The 20655-nt window shown below is 42.5% G+C and overlaps 2 protein-coding genes across 2 annotated transcripts in view; both read right to left on the bottom strand.

The window, feature by feature from the left end:
- Nucleotides 1–4970: 4970 nt before the first annotated feature.
- Nucleotides 4971–9615, bottom strand: LOC125449415 (zinc finger protein 664-like). The gene is made up of 2 exons (XM_048525195.2): nucleotides 9537–9615; nucleotides 4971–7926 (listed from the first exon to the last, which is right to left on the bottom strand). The coding sequence occupies exon 2, from the start codon at nucleotides 7516–7518 to the stop codon at nucleotides 6844–6846; it is 675 nt and encodes a 224-aa protein (XP_048381152.1). The 5' UTR covers nucleotides 7519–7926; nucleotides 9537–9615; the 3' UTR covers nucleotides 4971–6843.
- A 4983-nt stretch (nucleotides 9616–14598) lies between these two features.
- The window catches only part of LOC125449234 (zinc finger protein 229-like), a 43152-nt gene continuing 37095 nt past the window's right edge, over nucleotides 14599–20655 (bottom strand). Inside the window, exon 4 of the mRNA XM_059641599.1 lies at nucleotides 14599–20143. Within this exon, the coding sequence (XP_059497582.1) occupies nucleotides 18998–20143 (1146 nt within the window). The 3' untranslated portion in view covers nucleotides 14599–18997. The remainder of the gene's footprint in view (nucleotides 20144–20655) is intronic.

Genomic DNA, 20655 nt, shown 5'->3' on the forward strand with positions numbered 1-20655 from the left:
CTGGAGTTCTGAAACATAAACCGAAATTTCTGACGAAACTCAGCGACATCTGCGGGAAGACGGAGTTCAGTTTTCGAGTCCTCAGAACGACATTGTGGGTCTACAAACGGAACATGGACTACAGCAGTTCAAGGCGGCAAAAGCAATTGGGAATGGGCGACAGACGCTGGCCCGAGACAGCGATGCTCCCATTAGGTCAACAAATATTAAAAAAATACGACCAGACTGCTACATCTCTTCCATCTCCAACTTCAGTGACTTCGGTGCGTGCGCACTGCCCTTTGTTTCCATGCTGTATGACTATAATATCAAACAGACCACCTAACTTACGGCCTGCCCTTTTAGACGCATTCTTGGACTATTTTGATCAAATTCAGTTCAGCAAATGCTTCAGCTTTGCCCTTTGCACGGACGTGCTGGGCGGCCGTTAGCCTCGGTTTTCACAGAAACTGGACCACATTTCGAACAGAAGCGCACCAGCACCTCGTTAACATCAGAGGAGCAGGAAACCTGTCGTTTCTGGTCGAGAGAATAGTAGGAACTGCAGATGCTGGAGAATCCGAAATAACAAGGTTTGGAGCTGGATGAACACGGCAGGTCAAGCAGCACGTTAGGAGCGGGAAAGCTGACGTTTCGGGCCTAGACCCTTCATTAGAAAATTCACTGATGAAGGGTCTAGGCCCGAAACGTCAGCTTTTGTGCTCCTGAGATGCTGCTGGGCTGCTGTGTTCATCCAGCCACACATTTTATTATCATGGAAAGATCTATGCTTGGTTCTCAATAAACAACTGCACCTCCCAGTTGCAAACCATTTCAACTCCCCCTCCCATTCCTTAGACAAACCTCTGGGCCTCCAGCAGTGCCATAATGATGCCACGCGAAGGTTGCAGGAACAGCAACTCATATTCTGCTTGGGAACCCTGCAGCCCAATGGTATCAATGTGGACTTCACAAGCTTCAAAATCTCCCCCTCCCCCCACTGCATCCCAAAACCAGCCCAGCTCGTCCCCGCCTCCCTAACCTGTTCTTCCTGTCACCTATACCCACCTCAAGCTGCACCTCCATTTCCTGCCTGCTAACCTCATCCCACCCCCTTGACCTGTCCGTCCTCCCCGGACTGACCTATCCCCTTCCCATCTATACTCTCCTCTCCACTTGTCTTCTCCTCTATCCATCTTCAGTCTGCCTCCCCCTCTCTCCCTATTTACTTCAGAATCCTCTTCCCATCTCCCTTTTCTGATGAAGGGTCTCGGCCCAAACGTCAGCTTTTGTGCTCCTAAGATGCTGCTTGGCCTGCTGTGTTCATCCAGCTCCACACTTTGTTATCTCGGATTCTCCAGCATCTGCAGTTCCCATTATCTCTGATCACCACTGGAAGGTGTTGTCATTCATTGTGAACAGAGCACAGGTGCTCTACAAAGCGGTCCCCAAGCTTCCAATTGGTCTCACCAATGCAGTGGAGGCCACATCGGGAGCAGCGGATGCTGTAGACCACATTGGCGGATGTGCAGGTGAACCTCTGGTGTGAGAGTTTTTTTTGGTTCCTTGGATAGAGGCGAGGGGGAGGCGTGGCGGCAGTGTTTTCCCAGGCCTCATCCCATGATCAACCCTCCCTCTCTTCCCCACCTCCTTGACCTGACACAATCTGACAATCTTCTCTTCTCACCTATCAGCTCCTCCCACCTCACTGACCAATCCCCACCACTGCCTACCTGCACTCACCCATCACCATCGCACCTGCCTTCCCCAGCCCCACCCCTCCTCTCTATTCATTTCTGAGCCCCCTTCCCCATTCCCCATTTCTGAAGAAGGGTACTGACCCAAAATGTAAGCTTTCCTGCTTCCCTAATGCTGCCTGGCCTGCTGTGCTCCTCCAGCTCCACACTGTGTTATCTCTGACTCCAGCATTGGCAGTTCTTACTATCTCCCAGTACTTCATTATTCCGGATTCAGGATTGAAGCCGGTTGTTCTTGATGTCTCTTAACACTTATGCCAGCCAGGGGACAGTACTGGAGGTCCATCAGTGCACTGGAATGGAGGACTGAGTTGGTGCAGCTGGTGCTCCAGCCAATTGGAGTGAGTGAGGGGTGGAGCTGGATCTGACAGACTGAAACTCTGCATATCTGATTTGTGTAGCCTCTGTTGAAGTGTCGTTGTTTTGTCCCACTCTGAATTCATATGGTCCGGTCTGTCATGCTGGCTAGTCTTATTTCCAGTTTTGTACCACAGTGGTATGTAGATGGGGTCTATTTCGACATGTTTGTTTATCACACCGGCGGGGGTGGGGGGGGGGGGTGGGGGGTTGAAAACCAGACCTCCAAGAATTCTTGTGCTTGTCTTTGTCTTGCTTGTCCTAATATTGTAACTTTGTCTCAGTTAAACTGATGTCCTTCTATGTTGGAGTGTATTGAATTGAGGGAGAGCTGGCCCTGCTGTTTTGCTGCAATTGTGTTTACGTAACATGGTGGAGGGTTTCCTGTTCATCTGTCCTATGTACTGTTTCTTGCAGTTGCTGCATGGCATTTGTCTATCACATTTATTCTGCTCATGGTGGGTATTGGGTTTTTTGTCTTCGAGGATAACTGGCAAAGTGTGGCTGTTGATTTGTGTGTTAGCAGGACAAATATGATCTATAGCTTACAGAGTTGAATCAAATGTCAAATGAAATTAATTGCAACCTCGAGAAAATGTTGCTGTCAGTGATAGTATTGGGCACCTACCTTGTGCTACTCAGTTATGGCCAGCCCTAACAGTAAGGATGAGGTCAAGTATGGTTTTCTCTCTTGTTGGTTCCCTCATCAACTGCTGCTGACCCAGTCAAGCAGCTATGTATTTTAGGATCCAACCAGCTCGATCAGTAGTGCTGTTGCTGAGCCACTCTTTGTGATGGACAACTGAAATCCCCCATCCAGAGTATATTTTATGACCTTGCCACCCTGAGTGCTTCCTCCAAGTGTTGTTCAACATGCAAGAATACATATTCATCAGCCGAGGGAGGACAGTATGCGGTAGCCAGAATGAAATTTCCTTGATCATGTTTAGCCTGAAGCCATGAGATTTCATGGGGTAGAGAGTCAATGTTGATTCCCAGGGCAACTCCCACCAAACTGTATACCGCTGTGCTGCTATCATGATAGGACATATCCAAGGCAGGTGACGATGCTGTTGGGAACATTGTCTGTAGGGTGTGATTCCATGAGTATGACTATGTCAGACTGTGCTTGACTAAGCTGAGACAGCTCTCCCAGTCTCTAGATGTTAGTGAAGAGAACTTCACAGGGTCGAAAAGGCATGTTTTCTGCCATTGACTTTTCCAGTGTCTGAGTTGAAGTCAGTGGTCCATCCAGTTTCATTTCTATGAGATGCTGCTTTCAATAAATGACCGGCAAATGGGTTAGGGCTGTTTAAGGAGAAAGTTAATAGTGTCATCGTTCAGAACACAGACTACAAAGAAATAATTGATCTCTAAAACAACCTTGTATGATTCTGCATCAACTACAAATTAATTAATTAACATACTTTTCCATTGATAGTCACATTAAAATTTGGAATTCAAATTGGGGTATGAATTGGTATTAAAAGAGGATCTAGATTAATGCAATACTCCAGGAAACCTTCAAATTAAACCAACAGGAGTTCAGAACTGATTCTGGTAATAGCAGCGAAACTATTTTTTGTAACACAAGGGTCTAGGCCTGAAACATCAGCTTTTGTGCTCCTCAGATGCTGCTTGGCCTGCTGTGTTCATCCAGACTCACACTTTGTTATCTTGGATGCTCCAGCATCTGCAGTTCCCATTATCACTGGAATATTTTAAAGAGTAAGCCAGGAGCATCTCAGAGGATGATGAACTCCTTGAATGATAGTGAGTGGAAAGGCAGTGATCTGGGAAGGAGGAGACACTTTATATTGTTCAGGAAGAAATGAGGCCTGATTTTATGCCTTACACACAGAGCAGATGGTTAGCCTCTAATTTCAGCCTGGATGAAGAATCTTTGAATTGTGCTATTTCAGTCATTCAGTAGGATTCTCGGAAGCCTATTGTTTCTTGTAAAGAACTGTTTGTATCACAGAAACAGCACATGAACTTACAACACTCTCAAAGAGTGACCCAAACAGATCCTCGTCTGTCACAAAAACATGCAGTTTTGACAATCTAATCCCATCCCTTTCCCACCAATTGCAACCTGGGTGATCAGCCCAAGTTGGTCACCATGCCCCAATAATCACGGCTTCTAGTTTCCTCTTGGTATAGCAGTTAATGCTAATTCCTCTCATTGAGATGGTCTGCTTGTAAAAGAGAGTTCTAAGACAGGTTGCCAGAAGAATGAAAATATTTCCGCTGAACAACGACTAAGATTTGCACAGGAATAATCTTGAGGCTTGAGGTGTGGAATCTGGACAAAAGGAAGCCAGGTAGAGAGAACCCATTCCGTATTATAAAAATGTTCACACCCATGACAATAAGGATCTGCAATAGAAACAGATTCTCAAAGGTCATATCGATGATAAGATTAGAACATTTCTACATACATTGCTAGATGAATGAACTGAAAGAACAGGCAACCTGGGACATTACTTGTGCAGTACTTCACCATCTGCCATTATCAGGGGGACAGCTTTGGTGATAGCTAAGTCGTGTTCTGTTGATCCTGTCATGCACAGAATGTAGATTTACATTGCACGGTCAGTTTGGAGTTCTTGATTTGCTTGATCCACTGTTTATTTTGCACAGTATCTCCCTGTTCTTCAGTTGATGCAGTGTTCTAGCTGTTATGTTTTGCATCAAGTTAGCTTTGCCTTTTTCTTCAAAGACAAATATCACCTCTGATGAGCAGGTTTCAGACTAGTTCTTTTGTGCATTCCTCCTTTAGCAAATGTTGCTGCTGCATCATAAATGATTGAACTCAGTGACTCCCAAACTTCAGCAATATTAGTGTTGATTAATACAGCTTTTATTTATGTGCCTATAAAATATATCTCAATACTGTTCCTTGATCATTTAATTCCATAATCAAGGTGTCAATCTTTACAATGTCCAATCAGTAAGAATTGTCAGCAAGGTCTAATCAGCACTTTCTATTTGGAGATGAGAATCAGTGAAACCTTTCAGAAACTGAATTGTAGATTTTGCACCAAGATCAATTTAGGATTGAAATACATGTTCATAATCTCATTATAAATTAGCCTCCCATTGAGAATTTTCCATTACTTTTAAAAACACTGGTCTCCATAATGGTGATCAGAGACTATTGCTGATCATTTTCGAAATCCATATAGTTCACCACTGTCCTTTAGGGAAGGAAATCTACTGTCCTTCCCCAGTTTGGCCTACATGTAAGTCAAGACCACCAATGTGGTTTGCTCTTAACTGTCCTCTGAAATGGCCTACCAAACCACTTGAAGAAAAATCAGGGATAGACAACAATTTTTTAAAGTATTGTCCGAATGAAGCAAGCATATAGTTACGGTCTGGAATGCACTGCCTAGAAATGTGGTGAAGACAGGTTCGACTGAGGCAATCATGAGGGCACTGGATGATTAATGTTGACAGAAATGGAGTGCAGAGGTATGGGGAAAAGGCAGAAGATTGGCACTAGATAACAGAACCGCTGCAGGCATGAAGGGCAGAATAGCCTCCTTCTGCACCGTAAGAATCCTAAGGATTCTGTGACAAATGATTTAAAGAAGAAAAAGTTCAGGGAAAAAAAAAATCACAGATGGTGCTTTTAAGAAGGGACACCACAGCTCTGAAAACCTGTGACATATCCAGAATATTAACTCAAGGCAGTTACAGATTTTGTTAACTTTAGCAGAAGTAAGAGTTTCTGAAAATTTGTCCATGGTATTTAGTAGCCATTCACTAGGCCTGGCGTTTATATCCGTCCCAAATTGCCCTGGAGAATGTCGTGATACGCTGACCTTTTCAACTGCTGCAGTCCTTTAGGTGTAGCAACAGGTGCAATCCTGTTAGGGAGGGAGTTCCAGGATTTTGACCCAGTGACAGTGAATGATGATTTGTTTCATAGTTAAGATGGTGTTAGGCTCAGAGTGAAACATACAGCTTGCTATGCTCACGACATATGATATCCATGTTCTTTTATGTCAATGGTGCCAATCAAGCAGATTATTTCATCCCTATGGAATCAGACTTCTTAAGTCTCAGGTATTGTTGGAACAGCACTAACCCAGTCAAGTGAACAGCATTCCAACACGCTCCTGACTTGTGCCTTGTAGATGGTGGACAGGGTTTGGGGAGTGAGGAAGTGAGTTAATTGCTTCAGGATTCCTTGCTGCTGATCTGTTGTTGTAGCTACAGTATTTATATGGCTTGACCAGTTCCGTTTCTGGTCAAAGGCATCCAGCAGGATTTTGATAGCGAGGGATTCAGGGATTGTAAAGCAATTGAATGGCAAGAGGAGATGGTTGGATTCTGTATTGTCAGAGATGGTCATTGCCTGCCACTTATTGGCCCAAGCCTAGATACTGTCCAGGTCTTGCTTCTTAAGGACCTGGACTCCTTCAGTATTTGGGAATTTGTAAATAGTGCTGAATATCGTGTAATCTTCAGTGAACAACCTGACCTTTATGATGAAGTACTGAAGATGTTTGGGCATACGATGACCCTGAGGAGCCTCTGCAGTGATGTCATGGGAATGAGATGATGGACCTCTGAGAACCACAACCGCCTTCTTTAGTATTAGGTATAACTCCACTGGTGGACTGAAATCCACCAGATCCTTCCAGTTTTGCTCAGGTTCCTTGATGTAAAGGACATTGTCAGACGATCCATCTCCGACTTATGTGACAGCAGCAATTACAAAAGAATCAAACCACTGCAGTCACTTATGAACTCGCTGATGTGTCAGCAGATGGGATGACCGAGTGAATCTCTTCCCACATGCGGAGCAGCTGAACGGTCTCTCCCCAGTATGCACTCTCTGGTGTGCTTTGAGGTCAGATGACTGTCTAAAACTCTTCCCACATGAAGTGCAGCTGAATGGCCTCTCCTCAGTGTGAACTCGCTGGTGTCTCAGCAGGGTGGATGACTGAGTGAATCCCTTTCCACACATGGAGCAAGTGAATGGCCTCTCCCCGGTGTGAACCCGCTGGTGTGCGTTGAGCTCGGATAACTGTCTGAATCTCTTTCCACAGTAAGTGCAACCGAATGGCTTCTCCTCGCTGTGAATTCGCTGGTGTGTACAAAGGCCTGAGGACTGGGCAAATCCCTTCCCACACACTGAGCAGGTGAAAGGCCTATCCCCAGAGTGAAGCTGTTGGTGTCTTAGCAGGGTGGAGGCACTCCGGAAAGTCATTCCACAGTGAGTGCAGCTAAACGGCCTCTCCTCAGTGTGTGTTCGCTGGTGTAACATGAGTTTGGTTGTATCAGTGAATCCCTTCGCACACACAGAACAGGTGAATGGCTTCTCCCCAGTGTGACTGCGTCGATGGATTTCCAGCCGGGATGGGTAATTGAATCCTTTACCACAGTCCTCACATTTCCATGGTTTCTCCATAGCATGTGTCTGTGTATCTCGTTATCTACGCATAGGAGTTGTGAATAATCTCTCCCTGCTGAGAACGATATGATACTTTTTTTTTCAATTTCTGTAAATAGTTAAACTTCTTTGCATAGTCAGTTGACTGGGACACTTGCACTCAGGCTATGTGTCTTGTTCAAGCTCTTTCCACTATCAAGTCACAGGAACATTTTCTTTCGGGTGCCCATGTGTGTGTTTGTGTGTGTTTGAATATCTCGGTGCTTTTCCAGTCACACTGATATGTGAAATCTTTTCCTACAGTCACAATGAATGTTTCTCTTTCCACAGTCAAATGCTGATGATATTCAAGTGAATCTGTCAAACCTCAGCATGATGTTTGATTTTGTATTCCTATTTGTAAATTCTCCCTTTTATTGTTGTCCTCTGTAAGAAGATTACAAGAGTTATCACATATTACTGAGATATAGATCGAAAAAAAGTTATAGTCTGTGCCCAAACTCTCCAGTTGAATTTCATCTGTTCCAAAATGTGGATTCCAGAACTGCACACAGTGCTCTAACTTTGGCTAATCAACCAACCTCCCTGTTCATGAACTCTGTGTCTCAGTTAATAAAGGCAAGCATCCCATATGCCTTCTTAACCACTTTATCCACCTGTCATGCTGCATTTAAAAGCTGATGGATGTGTGTACCAAGGTCCCTCTGATCTTATGTGCATCCCAAAGTCTGACCATTCATCATATATTCATGTGCCCTGTTTCTCTTGCCCAAATGCATTACCTCACACTCATCTGGATTGAATTCCATTTGCCAATTTTCAGCCCATCTAATCAGCAGATCCAGAAACTCTACAGTGTGGAAACAGGTCATTCAACCCAACAAGTCCACGCTGCCCTTCCAAAGAATATCCCATTTCCCTCTACCCTTACCCTATAACCCTGCATCCCCCAAGTCTAATCTATCTAATGCACACACCCCTGGACACTATAGACAATTTATCATGGCCAATCCACCTAACCAGAACATCTTTGGACTGTATGCAAACTCCACAGTCGCCCAAGGGTGGAATTGAACCTGGGTCATTAATGCTGTAAGGCAGCACTGCTAACCACTGAGCCAGCGTGCCACCCTGGAGTTTGTATTTTCTCCCCATGTCTGCATGAGTTTCCTCTGTGCTCTGATCTTCTCCCAGAGTCCAAAGATGTGCAGGTCAAGTGGATTGGCAATGTTTAATTGCCCCATAGTATTTAGAAATGTACAAGCTAAGTGGATTAACCATGGGAACAGCAGGGTTACAGGGATTGTTGGGGTGTGCAGTCTAGGTGAGATGTTCTTCGTAACATGGATTCGAGCAGCCTAATGGTCTGCTTTTACACAGTATGGATTCTATTCTATGAATCCTCCTGTAATCTAAGACTGTCATCAATATTTACTATCCCATCAATTTTCATAACTCCCGTGAGTTTACTGATCAAATGTCCTACATTCAAGCCTAAATCATTTATATTGTCTGAACACAAATAATTGACAATGCTGGCTGGGGGTTGGGGGAGGAGAAGCCAGGGCAGGGGGCTTAGGTGAGTTGTTCTTACAGAAAGCAGGCACAATCAAGGGCTGAATGAAACAGAATTATTAAAGTGCGAAAGCAGGCATTCAGCCCGTTGTGTCTAAGCTTGCTATCGCAATAAGCATTTCATATATTCTTCTGTCTGCTCCCTGTAAACCTCCATATTCTGATAACATCCTAATTCTCTCGGAATCAGGGCCTGAATGCATTCTGATCCCGCTTCACTATCTGCCCGACCGAGTTTCTGCGCATGCGCTATACCACACATTGCCCCTTATAGAGATGGCGTTTGCGCATGTTCTCTGCTGCAATCTGCCCCTTACAAAGATGGCGATCGCTAACACCGTACATTCATGACTGAAGACTGCCAAAGCTCGAACTGTTGCTCGCTTGAGGCAAACTGAATCAGTGGTTTCTTATTCGACGCTGTTTACATAGAATTTTAATGCAGCACGCAACCGACTCACCCAGTAAATGTTTAAAATTCTGCGAATTTAGTTACGGATAATTCTCTGTCCCGCATCATCCAAAGACCTACGCATGCTCAGTACATGTTAACTAATTGTTTGGCGAAGCCCCCGGGCCAATGGGAAAGGGGATAGGGCCAAGGACCGAACGAGAGCTGCAGGCCCTCTAGCCAATCGTAGTGAAAGAGGGGCGGGACTGAAATCGGGTATCCTTCATTGGTCGACACTCTCTCATTTGTAAAGTTGATTTGTGTCAAGCGCCAGGAGAAAACTGAATGTTTCTGTTTGTGGCTTTAAATAGTGTAGACGGAACTCTTCTAGGGCTGGAGCAGACGTTTCAAGTTTTAGTAAAGATTTGTAGCTCGGGTTGTGAGTGAGGTTGTTGACTTTCTCGCCGAGCTGGATTGTTTTCGGGCAGACGTTTTGTCACCATGCTCGGAAACATTATCAGTGAGGCCTCCGCTAAAGCGGTGTTGTTCTACTCTACCTGGATTTTATACTGTCTGGTCCGTTATGGTGAGTAATGTCATTTCCAGTTTTGTTCTGTACGGTCCATCTGCAATGACAACGTATGCAAAGTACCCGACCTGTGCCTAACCACATATTTTGTCTTTAATGGTCAAGTGTACAAACAGATCAGTGACAGACCTATGGGGTTACCCATCTCGGAGAGGGTCATGCAAAGACTGGAACACACGTCCCTCCCCTAAACTGTGGATCTGGTACGTAGACGACATATTTGTCATTATTAAACGCAACAAGCTAAAAAAGACCCACCATTTCATCAACAATCTATTTGTGGGGATTGGATTCACGAGAGAAGAAGAAAGCAATCAACTTCTGTTTGTGGATGTCAGAGTTGAACGTAGTTCCAAGCCTCCGTATACAAGGAAGCAACCCACACTAACCAAATCCTGAACTTCCACAGCAACCACCCCAACGTCCACTAACAAAGCTGCATTAGGATGCTATTTAAATTGGCCACCACTCCAAAACTACACAGGAAAGAGGAAGAACACCTGTATAAAATTGTCACGATGAATGGATATCCCTGCAACTTCATCTGCAGGTGCCAACTAAGCAGACAACAACAAGAGGACACACTGCCCTATACCAAGAACATATCAGAATTGACAACAAAACTCCTAAGACCACTCGTAATCATGGTAACACACAAGCCCACAGCCATCTTATGACAAAAACTTACAAGGATTAAAGACCCCATTCCCACATGACGCAGAACCAATGTAGTTTACAAAATACCACGCAACAACTGCCACAAACATTACATCAGACACGCTGGAAGGAAAGTAGCCATCAGAATATATGAACATTAGCTAGCAACAAAACAACAAGATGAACCTCCCTTAATATCAGTACACTTGGACAACAAAGGGCATCAATTTAACTGGGACAACATAACTATAGTAGCCCAAGGCAAACATAGGCATGCATGGGAATTCCTAGAGGTGTGCTTCTCAACCCATAATGCAATCAACAAACATATAGAATTGGATCCCATGTATAAACCCATACACAACAAAAACAGAAATGACACTCACCATAATGAGACAGACAGTATAAATTTCAAGTGGAGTAGAATAACATCGCTTCATCGGAGGCGTCACTGATGATGTTACATAGCATGGTGATGAAATATGTGAACGTAAACAAGCCAGCTTGGTGAGCAAATCAACAGTCTCACTGGAGCAAACATTTCCATGTTTGTTCTGAAATGGGGGAACATGTTGAGACAATGTGCAAATAAGTCAAGGTCTGATTTAAGAGAATAAAAATCGAAGGAATTGTGGATGTGTAAATCAGGAACAAAAACAGAAGTTGCTGGAAAAGCTTAGCAGGCCTGGCAGCATCTGTGAAGAAAAGTCAGAGTTAATGTTTCGGGTCCAGTGACCCTTCCTCAGAACTGATTTAAGAGAATAACTGGGCAGAAGAGGAATGTCAGCTTTAGAATAAGGCAAGTACCAGGTTTCAATGGATGAAATGGCCTAAGGGCTAGGACAGGTCACGGACACGGTTAATACTGGCACCATTCAGGAAACAGAAAAGCTCTGAGAATTTTCAAAATTCTGCAAGGAATGTACAGTCATTTGTATGTATTAAAAGACAATAAATGAAGTATATTTTTGAGATAAAAAGGCAACACAGACTATAAAGGAACAAGTAATCTCAAAGATAAACTGTTGCAGCATGTGTGGAGGGAATGTGCTGAATTGGGTTCAAATGGACTAAACAATATATGTGCTTTCTCTATTGGACAATCAGATTGAAATCCAGAACTTGGATGGGAATATTGGTTGGTGTTAGAAGGGAAGATCTGGATCAGTGCGTTATTACAGGAAGCCAAAAAATTGGACTGACAGTCTTTCCAAACTGATTCTTGTGATAGCAGCAATTCCATGGTGTTAGTCAGCCTGAGGGAATTATTAAAGATGGAGACCCTTGGCATATTTAAGGATGATGTATAAAGGTAATCTATGAATTACCTGAGAATAGTAATAAGGGATCTGGAAAACAGCAGACATTTCATGTTATTCTGGAGAAATGGGGTCTGGTTGTGCAGATGTCAATTTTTTTTTACACAGCACACTGTCAGCCTGTGGTTTCACCCTGGATGAACAATTTCCCAAATTTATCATACAAATCACTTAATGGAATTTTCAGACAATAAACATAATGTGACCAGAGAGAGGAAGGTTTGTGGGTTATAGCAAATAGGAAGAAGCATACACACTCATACCCACAGATACTCCTGCAGAAGCAGACTGACAAACACACTACAAGCATCACCACTGCGCTCTGCCTTCCATAACAGCTAACACATACACACTGTTATGTACACACCAGGAGGCAAAACTTCTTGTCCAATTGGGTGGACATGAGCAGTCACTCCAACTAACACTGGGATAAAGTGTCAGTATAAACAGCAGTGTTAGAAAAATTCAAGTAAACATTACAATTCACTCCTTTGTACAATGAAAGCTGTTTACCTAAATCCTATGTAAATTCAATGATCAATCTCCGCTGCTCTCTGAGAATCCAAAGACTAATAACTATCCAAAATAAATAATGAATACCTCCTCATCTCAGTCTTAAATGTGAAACTTTTTACTTTTAAACAGTGGCCAGCAGTCCTAGATTCCCTGAGAAGAAATATTGTCTCAGTGTGCACTCTGTTAAGCTCTCCAGTATCTTATACAGTTCAGTAAGATCACTTCTCATTCTCCTAAACTCCAACTTGCACAACTTTTCCTCAGAAGACAACCTGTTTATTAGAGGAATCACCTGAGTCAGTCTTTTATGAACTGATTTTAATGCAAGTATAAACTCTAACAAGCAAAACTGTAAACAGTGGTCCTGAGATTGTAGGAACTGCAGATGCTGGAGAATCTGAGATAAAAAGGGTCTAGGCCCGAAACGTCAGCTTTCTTGCTCCTCTGCTGCTTGGCCTGCTGAGTTCATCCAGCTCTATACCTTGCTATAACTGTAGCCCTGATGCAACTTCACCAGGATCTTTGGTGGTTTTAGCAATACTTCCTTACTATTATAAGGTATCCCCTATGCAAAAAAGACAAAAATTCAATTTGTCTTCTGAATTTCATGCTGTACCAGCATGCTAACTCTGTGATTCACGTATGGGGACGCTCAGATCTCTCCGCGCTGCAGCATTCCGTCTGTTTCAATATACTGTGCTTTTTGTTCCCTCCTACCAAAATGGATAAATTCACACTAACCCACATTACAATCCACCTATGAAAGTTTCTTTTTCCATTCACATAACTTTTCTGCATCCCTCTACAGACTCTTTATCGCCGCACAAATTGCTTTCCTACTTATTATTGTATCAGCAGTAAGGTCATGACACTACCCTTGGTGAATTCATCAAAGTCGTTAATATCAGTTTCTGTTTTGGTCTCCCTCAGTTGTGGTTGATATTTGTCTCTGTACTGCTGGAACCTGAGATCAACTTGTTCCAAATAGCATTCAGTGTCAGACAGTACAGGGAGTAGGGCATCATTCATTCCTAGACCTACAGTGACAGGTAAAACCCCAGACAGCTCTATGGTAACAGTCAATTCTGTAGAAGGTAACTGAACTCAAAATATTATTTTCTTTCCACAGATGCTGCTGGACTTGCTGAGTTTCTCCAGCTATTTAGCTTTCTCTCTTTGAGTTTACAACCTTCGGCAGGGTCAGTAGTGGAGTTACATGTTGGAATAATCTTGGAATAATGTCAGGATATGACCCTTGTGGATGTTCCCATTTATGTATTATTAGTTAGCCTGGTATCTCCCACACAAATTCCTCTTTATTTGAAGACTATATATCTATTGTATAACTCACTGAGGAAAGGAACTGGAAGTATGCTGGAGGCAGGTTCAGTTGAGGCATTCATGAGGACATTGGATGATTATTTAAATAGAAACAACATGAATGGTATGGAGGAAAAGCAAGAGATTGGCATCACGTCAAAATGCTTCATTCAGCAATATAACATTGTGATTCTGTGAAATGTCCCAAATATTTACAGGCTCCAGTGAACTCCTGTGTTTAGTCTTTATTCTTAATCAAATTCATTGTAAATTAATTAAGATCTGCCTTATAATAGTGGATACAAAACAATATCACTTTTAAACTGGAAATATAACTCTGCAGTATTACTTTCACTCAGGGACAGATCACAGTTTAACACAAATCTCTGATTTGACAATGTGTTTCCAACATTCCTTGTTATTCTTTATGATTGCAAGTAGAGTTGTAAAGCAACTATGACTGATGGCAGAGAGCAGCTGGGAAATATTTCTTACATGCCTCAGAATTAACCCACGTGGGGACTTTGCTATCATCAAGGAGAGATGAGAAAGCCTAAGTGCGGTTTGGTTGTCTCCATGAGATCCTGAAAGACTGTGTCTGGACTGAAGTTTGGTTTGTGCCAGACGATCCTCTCCCCCTAAGACTGTCCTCTCGGAACTCCAACTAGGTGACATTCAACACTCAGGTGAGAAAAAGAAAAACCAACAACAATGAGTTTCAAACTAATATTTTTTTCTTTGCATTTATTCAAAATATTGAACACCAGCTCAATTAGCAAGATTATTAACATGATCAGGAAAAATGTCCAACTATCAGAGTAAAATTAACAAAGTTACAGTAGAAACAGAGGCTACTCAGTCCAAGGTGTATCCTGACTGGCTAAAATAGAGTAATCCATACTAAACTCTTTTTGTAGATCTTTCACCTGTAGCCCTGAATCACCTGACATTTGAAGTGCAGATCCAAGTCTTTTTTTTTGAAATACAATAAGGTTTTCCTGCCTCTACAACCTATCAGACATGGAGTTCCAAATCCCGCCATTGTGACTGAAAAGCTTTCCCTACTCCCATTCCAGGTTTTCCACCTTTGATGAAGAGAACAGACAATAGGTGCAGGGAGGTTGTTTCCAATGGCAGGTCAAACATAGGGGACATAGCCTCAAAATAATAGCCTCAAAAAATTATTTAGGACAATATCACATTTAGACTGGAAATATAATTCTGCAGTATTTCACTCAAGAACAGATCAGTTTAACATCAATCTCTGATTTGACACCACGTTTCCAGCATTCCTTGTTTTTCCTGATTCCAAGTAGAATTCTAAGGCAACAATGAATGATGGCAGAGAGCGGCTGGGAAATATTTCTTACACGCCTCAGGGGACTTAACCTACATGGGGACTTTGCTATCAGCGAAAAGAGATGAGAAAGTCTAAGTACAGTTGAGGAACTTCTTCTCTCAGTGAAGCAGTTGAAGCTATCTTGTTGAATGTTTTTAAGGCTTAGATTTTTAAACAGTAAGGGAATTAAGGGTTATGGTGAGCAGGCAGGTAGATGGAGCTGAGTCCACAAACAGATCAGCCATGTTCTTATTGAAAGGCAAGGCAGGTTCCAGGGACCAGATGGCCTACTCCTATTTCTTATTTTCTGCCTGTTACTGTAAATCTCAGCCCCTTGGTCACTGAACTGTTAATGTAAATAGGTCTTTCCTATCCACTCTGTCAGGCTCTGTCATAACTGTATGTACCTGAATTACCATTTTTCTCAGTCTCCTCTTTTTGAAAGAAAATGATCAGACTCTATCTAATCTTTCATCTTAATGAAAATGATCTATTCCTAGAAACATCCTCATTAACCTCCTGTGTGCAGTCTCCACAGAAATCTCATCTACCTTGCAATGGGCAGGCCAGAACTGTATGCAACACAATCTGCTATGTCCCCTATGTTTGACCTGCCAGTGGTAACATCCTCCCTGCATCTATTATCTGTTCTCTTCATCAAAGGTGGAACTGTAGCCCTGAATCATCTGACATTTGAAGTGCAGATCCAAGTCGTTTTTTTTGAAATACAATAGGTTTTTCTGCCTCTACAACCTATCAGACATGGAGTTCCAAATCCCGCCTGATTTTGTGATTACGCTGAACACAAGATCTATACATGGAACTGTAGAATCATATAATCCTTACAATGTGGAAGCAGGCTAATTGGCCCATCGAGTCTACATTGACCATCAAAAGAGCATCCCATCCAGATCTACCTCATCCCAGTAACCCTACATTTCCCATGACTAATTCACCTAGACTGCACATGCCTGGACACAATGGGCAATTTAGCATGGCCAATCCACCTAACCTACACATCTCTGGACTGTGGGAGGAAACCCATCAGACACAGGAGAGCATAAAGTCTACACAAATAGTCAGCCTAGCACTGCTGTCTCACAGCTCCAGCATAACTACCGAGCCACCATGCCACCCAATTGTCATTTGGGGGAAAAAGTTGGAGTCTATTAGAAAGCTGTAATTAAACAGAGCTTCATGAAGGGGAAATTATGTATAACACATTTATCACAATTATTTGTGGAGGTTACAAGCAGGGGAGGGGAACAGGTAGAAGTAAAATATTTGGATTTCCAGAAGTCATTCAATAAAATACCACACTTTAGGTTGCTTAATAAGATGAGAGCCCATGGTGTTGGGGTTGGTAAATTAGCATGGAGACAGGATTGGCTAGCTAATGTAAGACAGACTTGGGATGAGGGGGAGGGGTATCAGAATAACCATCTATAATTAGTAGAGTATCACAGGGATCGGAGCTGAGGCCACAAATATTTAAAATTTACACAAGTGACTTTGAAAAGGAAAGTGCACATAATATAGCCAAGTTTGCCGATGTCACAAAAATAGGTGACAAGGCAAGTGGTGAGGATGGCAGAAAGAAAATATAGAAAGATCACATGAGCACACAACTTGGCAGACAGGATCTAATGTTTGGTTCTTCATATCACAGGCGAGCTGAATATTGTTTAAAGGGGAATGACTGCAGAAAGTGCAGCACAGAGGGGGCTCCTCAAGTAGAAATTACAAAAAGTTAGCATACAAGTTCAGCAAGCAATAGGGAAGGCAAATGGAATGTTGGCTGTTACTTCAAAGGAGTATGGAGTGTAACAGTAGAAAGGTTTTACTAAAACTGTGTGAGGTTCTCTCTGACCACACCAGGAATATGATGAACAGCTTTGTGCCCCTAATCTGAGGAAATAGATATTGATATTGACACTGGATGCACTCCAGAGAAGGTTCCTAGGTCAATCCCAGGTATGGAGGGACTGTTTTATAAGAAATTGAGTAGCTTGGGTCTATACTTGTTGGAGTTCTGAAAAATGAGAGACAACCTTATTGAAACAGCTTTTTAAAGGACTCGACAATGGTGGAAGCAGGAGACCCTAGGACAAGAGGACATAATCTCCGAATAAGACGTTCACCTAGTTAGGAGAGAGATGAGGAGGAATTTCCTCTTGAAGGTAGCAAATCTGCAGAATTCTTTACCGCAGAGGGCTGTAGAAGCTGGGTCGTTATGTATATTAAAAGCTGAGACAGACAGATTTCTAATCAGTGAGGGAATCAAGGGTAATGGGGAAAAGGCAGGAAAGTGGAGTTGAGGATTATCAGATCGACCATGATCATCTTAAATAGTGCAGCAGACACAATGGGCTGATTAACCTATTTCTGCCCCGGTGTCTTATGGCCTAACTGGATGTTCACTCCATGGGACTGATATATCCTGCTGTGTCTTTATTCATTCAATTATAAACTGTATTAACCAAAATACATATACGTTAACAGTCATAGTCAAACAGCATGGAAACAGACCCTTTGGACCAACTAGTCCACTTTAACCACGTTTCCAAACTAAATTAGTCTAACCTATCTGCATTTGTTCAATATCCCTCCAACCTTTCTAAATGTCTTTTAATTGTAACCGTACCTTCATCCACACTTACTCTAATAATTCAGTCTACGTATTAGCCACTGTGTAAAAAAAAGTTGCCCTTCGTGCTTTTTAAAATCTTTCTCGTCTCACCTTAAAAATATGGCCCCTCGTTCTGAAATTCCCTTAGGGAAAATATTTTTGCTATTCACCTTAACCCTGTCCATCATGATTTAATAAATCTCTATAAAGATCATATTTCAACCTTCTGCACTCCAGTGAAATAAATCCCAATCTATCGAGTCTATTTTTATAACTCAAACCCTCCATTCTGGGCAACATCCTGATTCTTCTGAACCCTCTCCAGTTTAATAATATTCTTTTAACATAAATGAAGGTTCATCAGATACTCACTGATCAGCTTCTTCCATGGTGCTGAAGTCATGTTAGTTCATCAGTAATTAAGCAATAATTTTTGAATTCGTTATCTAAACATCTCATATAAAAAGTTCGTGAAAAATTCAGTCTTCTTTACCTAAACTATTTCTTGCTTGCTAGTTTTATCTTTATCTGCTACATTTGATTAAACCCTACTGTAATTATCTGATAAATAGCAAAAATTGAAGTCAATTTGGTAATTAATTAAGTCATCTCACTTTATAATTAATGACTTATGGGATTCTCAGTAGGCTCATTCAAAAAGGAGAAGGTTCAAAAGATTATTTCAATTAACTAATGAAACTGATTAACGCAGAAACCAGAACAAGTGCTCTAACTCCAGCTGTGCTCTAAACTGTGGCTTCTAAGGTTTAGCACCATTTTGCTTCTTTTTTTATATTTTAGCCCTTGACAAAGAAAGGATTCCAAATGCCTCTTGAACACCTGATTCCCCCATCCATCTGTGGAAACCATTGCAAGGCCTCTTTATTCCTCAACAGTTCGCTGTATCCTGCCATTTATTGTCCATCCCATTGTCTTGTTTGTCCTCCCCAAATTCGTTTCCTCAACACTTGTGCAGATTGATTCCAATTCACTACTTTCCTCTGCAATAATCTACTGCCCTGTTTCTGCAATTCTTCATCATTTGATGATCAACTTTTGTTATATCCTCAAACTTTTAAATTTTGGCTGCTACATTTGGGTATAATCATTGTTAGGTGCAACAAACGGGGATGCCCACAGTAAAAAGGCAACCAAAGATGGTTCAGTCTTGGATGTGATTAACAGTGGAATACAACCCCTGCTGCCGCGTGTGAACGTGCTGGTGTCTCAACAGGTTGTTTGACTGAGCAAATCCTTTCCCACACAAGGGACAATTGAACGGCCTCTCCCCAGTGTGAACCCGCTGGTGTGTTAGCAGATTTTGTTTACTTTTAAATCTTTTCTCACAATAAGGACATTTAAAAGGTCTCATGTCAGTGTGAACAAGTTGGTGTGTAGTGAGGTGAGATGACTGAGTGAATCTCTTGTCACACAGCGAGCAGCTGTAGGGTCTCTCCCCAGTGTGAACTCGCTGGTGAATCAGAAGGTCAGATGAATCAACAAATTCCTGCCCACACTCAGTGCAGGTGAACGGTCTTTCCCCAGTGTGAACTCGATGGTGTCTCAGCAGATGTGATAAACGAGTGAATCCCTTCCCACAGACAGAGCATGTGAATGGCCTCTCCCCTGTGTGAGTGTGTTTATGTTTCAAAAGATCCTTTGTGGTTTTAAATTTCTTTTCACAATCAGAACAATTAAAAGGTCTCTGATCAGTGTGAACAAATTGATGCGTCAGAAGGTGGGATGAACAAGTGAATCCCTTCCCACATGTCGAGCAGATGAACGGCCTCTCCCCAGTTAGAGTCCGTTGGTGGTTCAGTAAATCCTTTTTACTTTTAAAGCTCTTCTCACAGTCAGAACATTCAAAAGGCCTCTTATCAGAGTGAACAAGTTGGTGTGTCAGGAGGTGGGATGACTGAGTAAATTTCTTCCCACAGAGGGAGCAGGTAAATGGCCTCTCACCAGTGTGAGTGCGTTGATGTGTCACTATATCCTTTCTACTTTTAAAGCTTTTCTCGCAGTCAGAACATTTGAATGGTCTCTTATCAGAGTGAGCTCGCTGGTGAGTTCGGAGATTGGATAAAGCATTAAATCCTTTCCCACATTCAAGGCAGGTGAATGGCCTTTCCCCAGTGTGAACTCGCTGGTGTGTATAGAGGCTAGATGACTGAGTGAATCCCTTCCCACAAACAGAACAGGTGAACGGCCGCTCTCCAGTGTGACTGCGTCGATGTGTTTCCAGCTCAGAGGGGTAATTGAACCCCTTCCCGCAGTCCCCACATTTCCATGGTTTCTCCATGGTGTGGGTCTCTTTGTGTCTCCCTGATCTGGATGATCATTTGAAGCTGCATCCACACACAAGTATATGGTTTCCACCCACCATGATTGATGTGATGTATTGGGCAGATCATACAACTGGTTACCAGTTTCCACAGTCAATGCACTGGAACACTCTCATTCAGATGAATCTGTTTCAGTCTTTTTCAAGTCTCACTAATCTATGAACTTTTTTTCTCCCCAGAAACAGAAGAGACAAACATTTCTTCTTCCACATTCAAATATTCCATGTTCCAATTAATTAAATGTTTCTGTCAGACCTTGATATTTGGTTTGAATTTCCTATCTGCAAATCCAGTGCTCTGAATACCCTGTAAAAGGAGTTGAAATATTTATAATATGCAACAAACAAATTGGCTGTTAGAAGCAATTGTAATGCAGGTATTCACATACTTCATGCTTCCCAACCCATTCACCGCACCTCAACTCAAACTTTCAGCTTACCTTTCTAATCCCTTTTCTCTCATGCATTCATCTAATTCC

Source organism: Stegostoma tigrinum, chromosome 42 (assembly GCF_030684315.1).
Source record: "Stegostoma tigrinum isolate sSteTig4 chromosome 42, sSteTig4.hap1, whole genome shotgun sequence".
Classification (NCBI taxonomy): domain Eukaryota; kingdom Metazoa; phylum Chordata; class Chondrichthyes; order Orectolobiformes; family Stegostomatidae; genus Stegostoma; species Stegostoma tigrinum.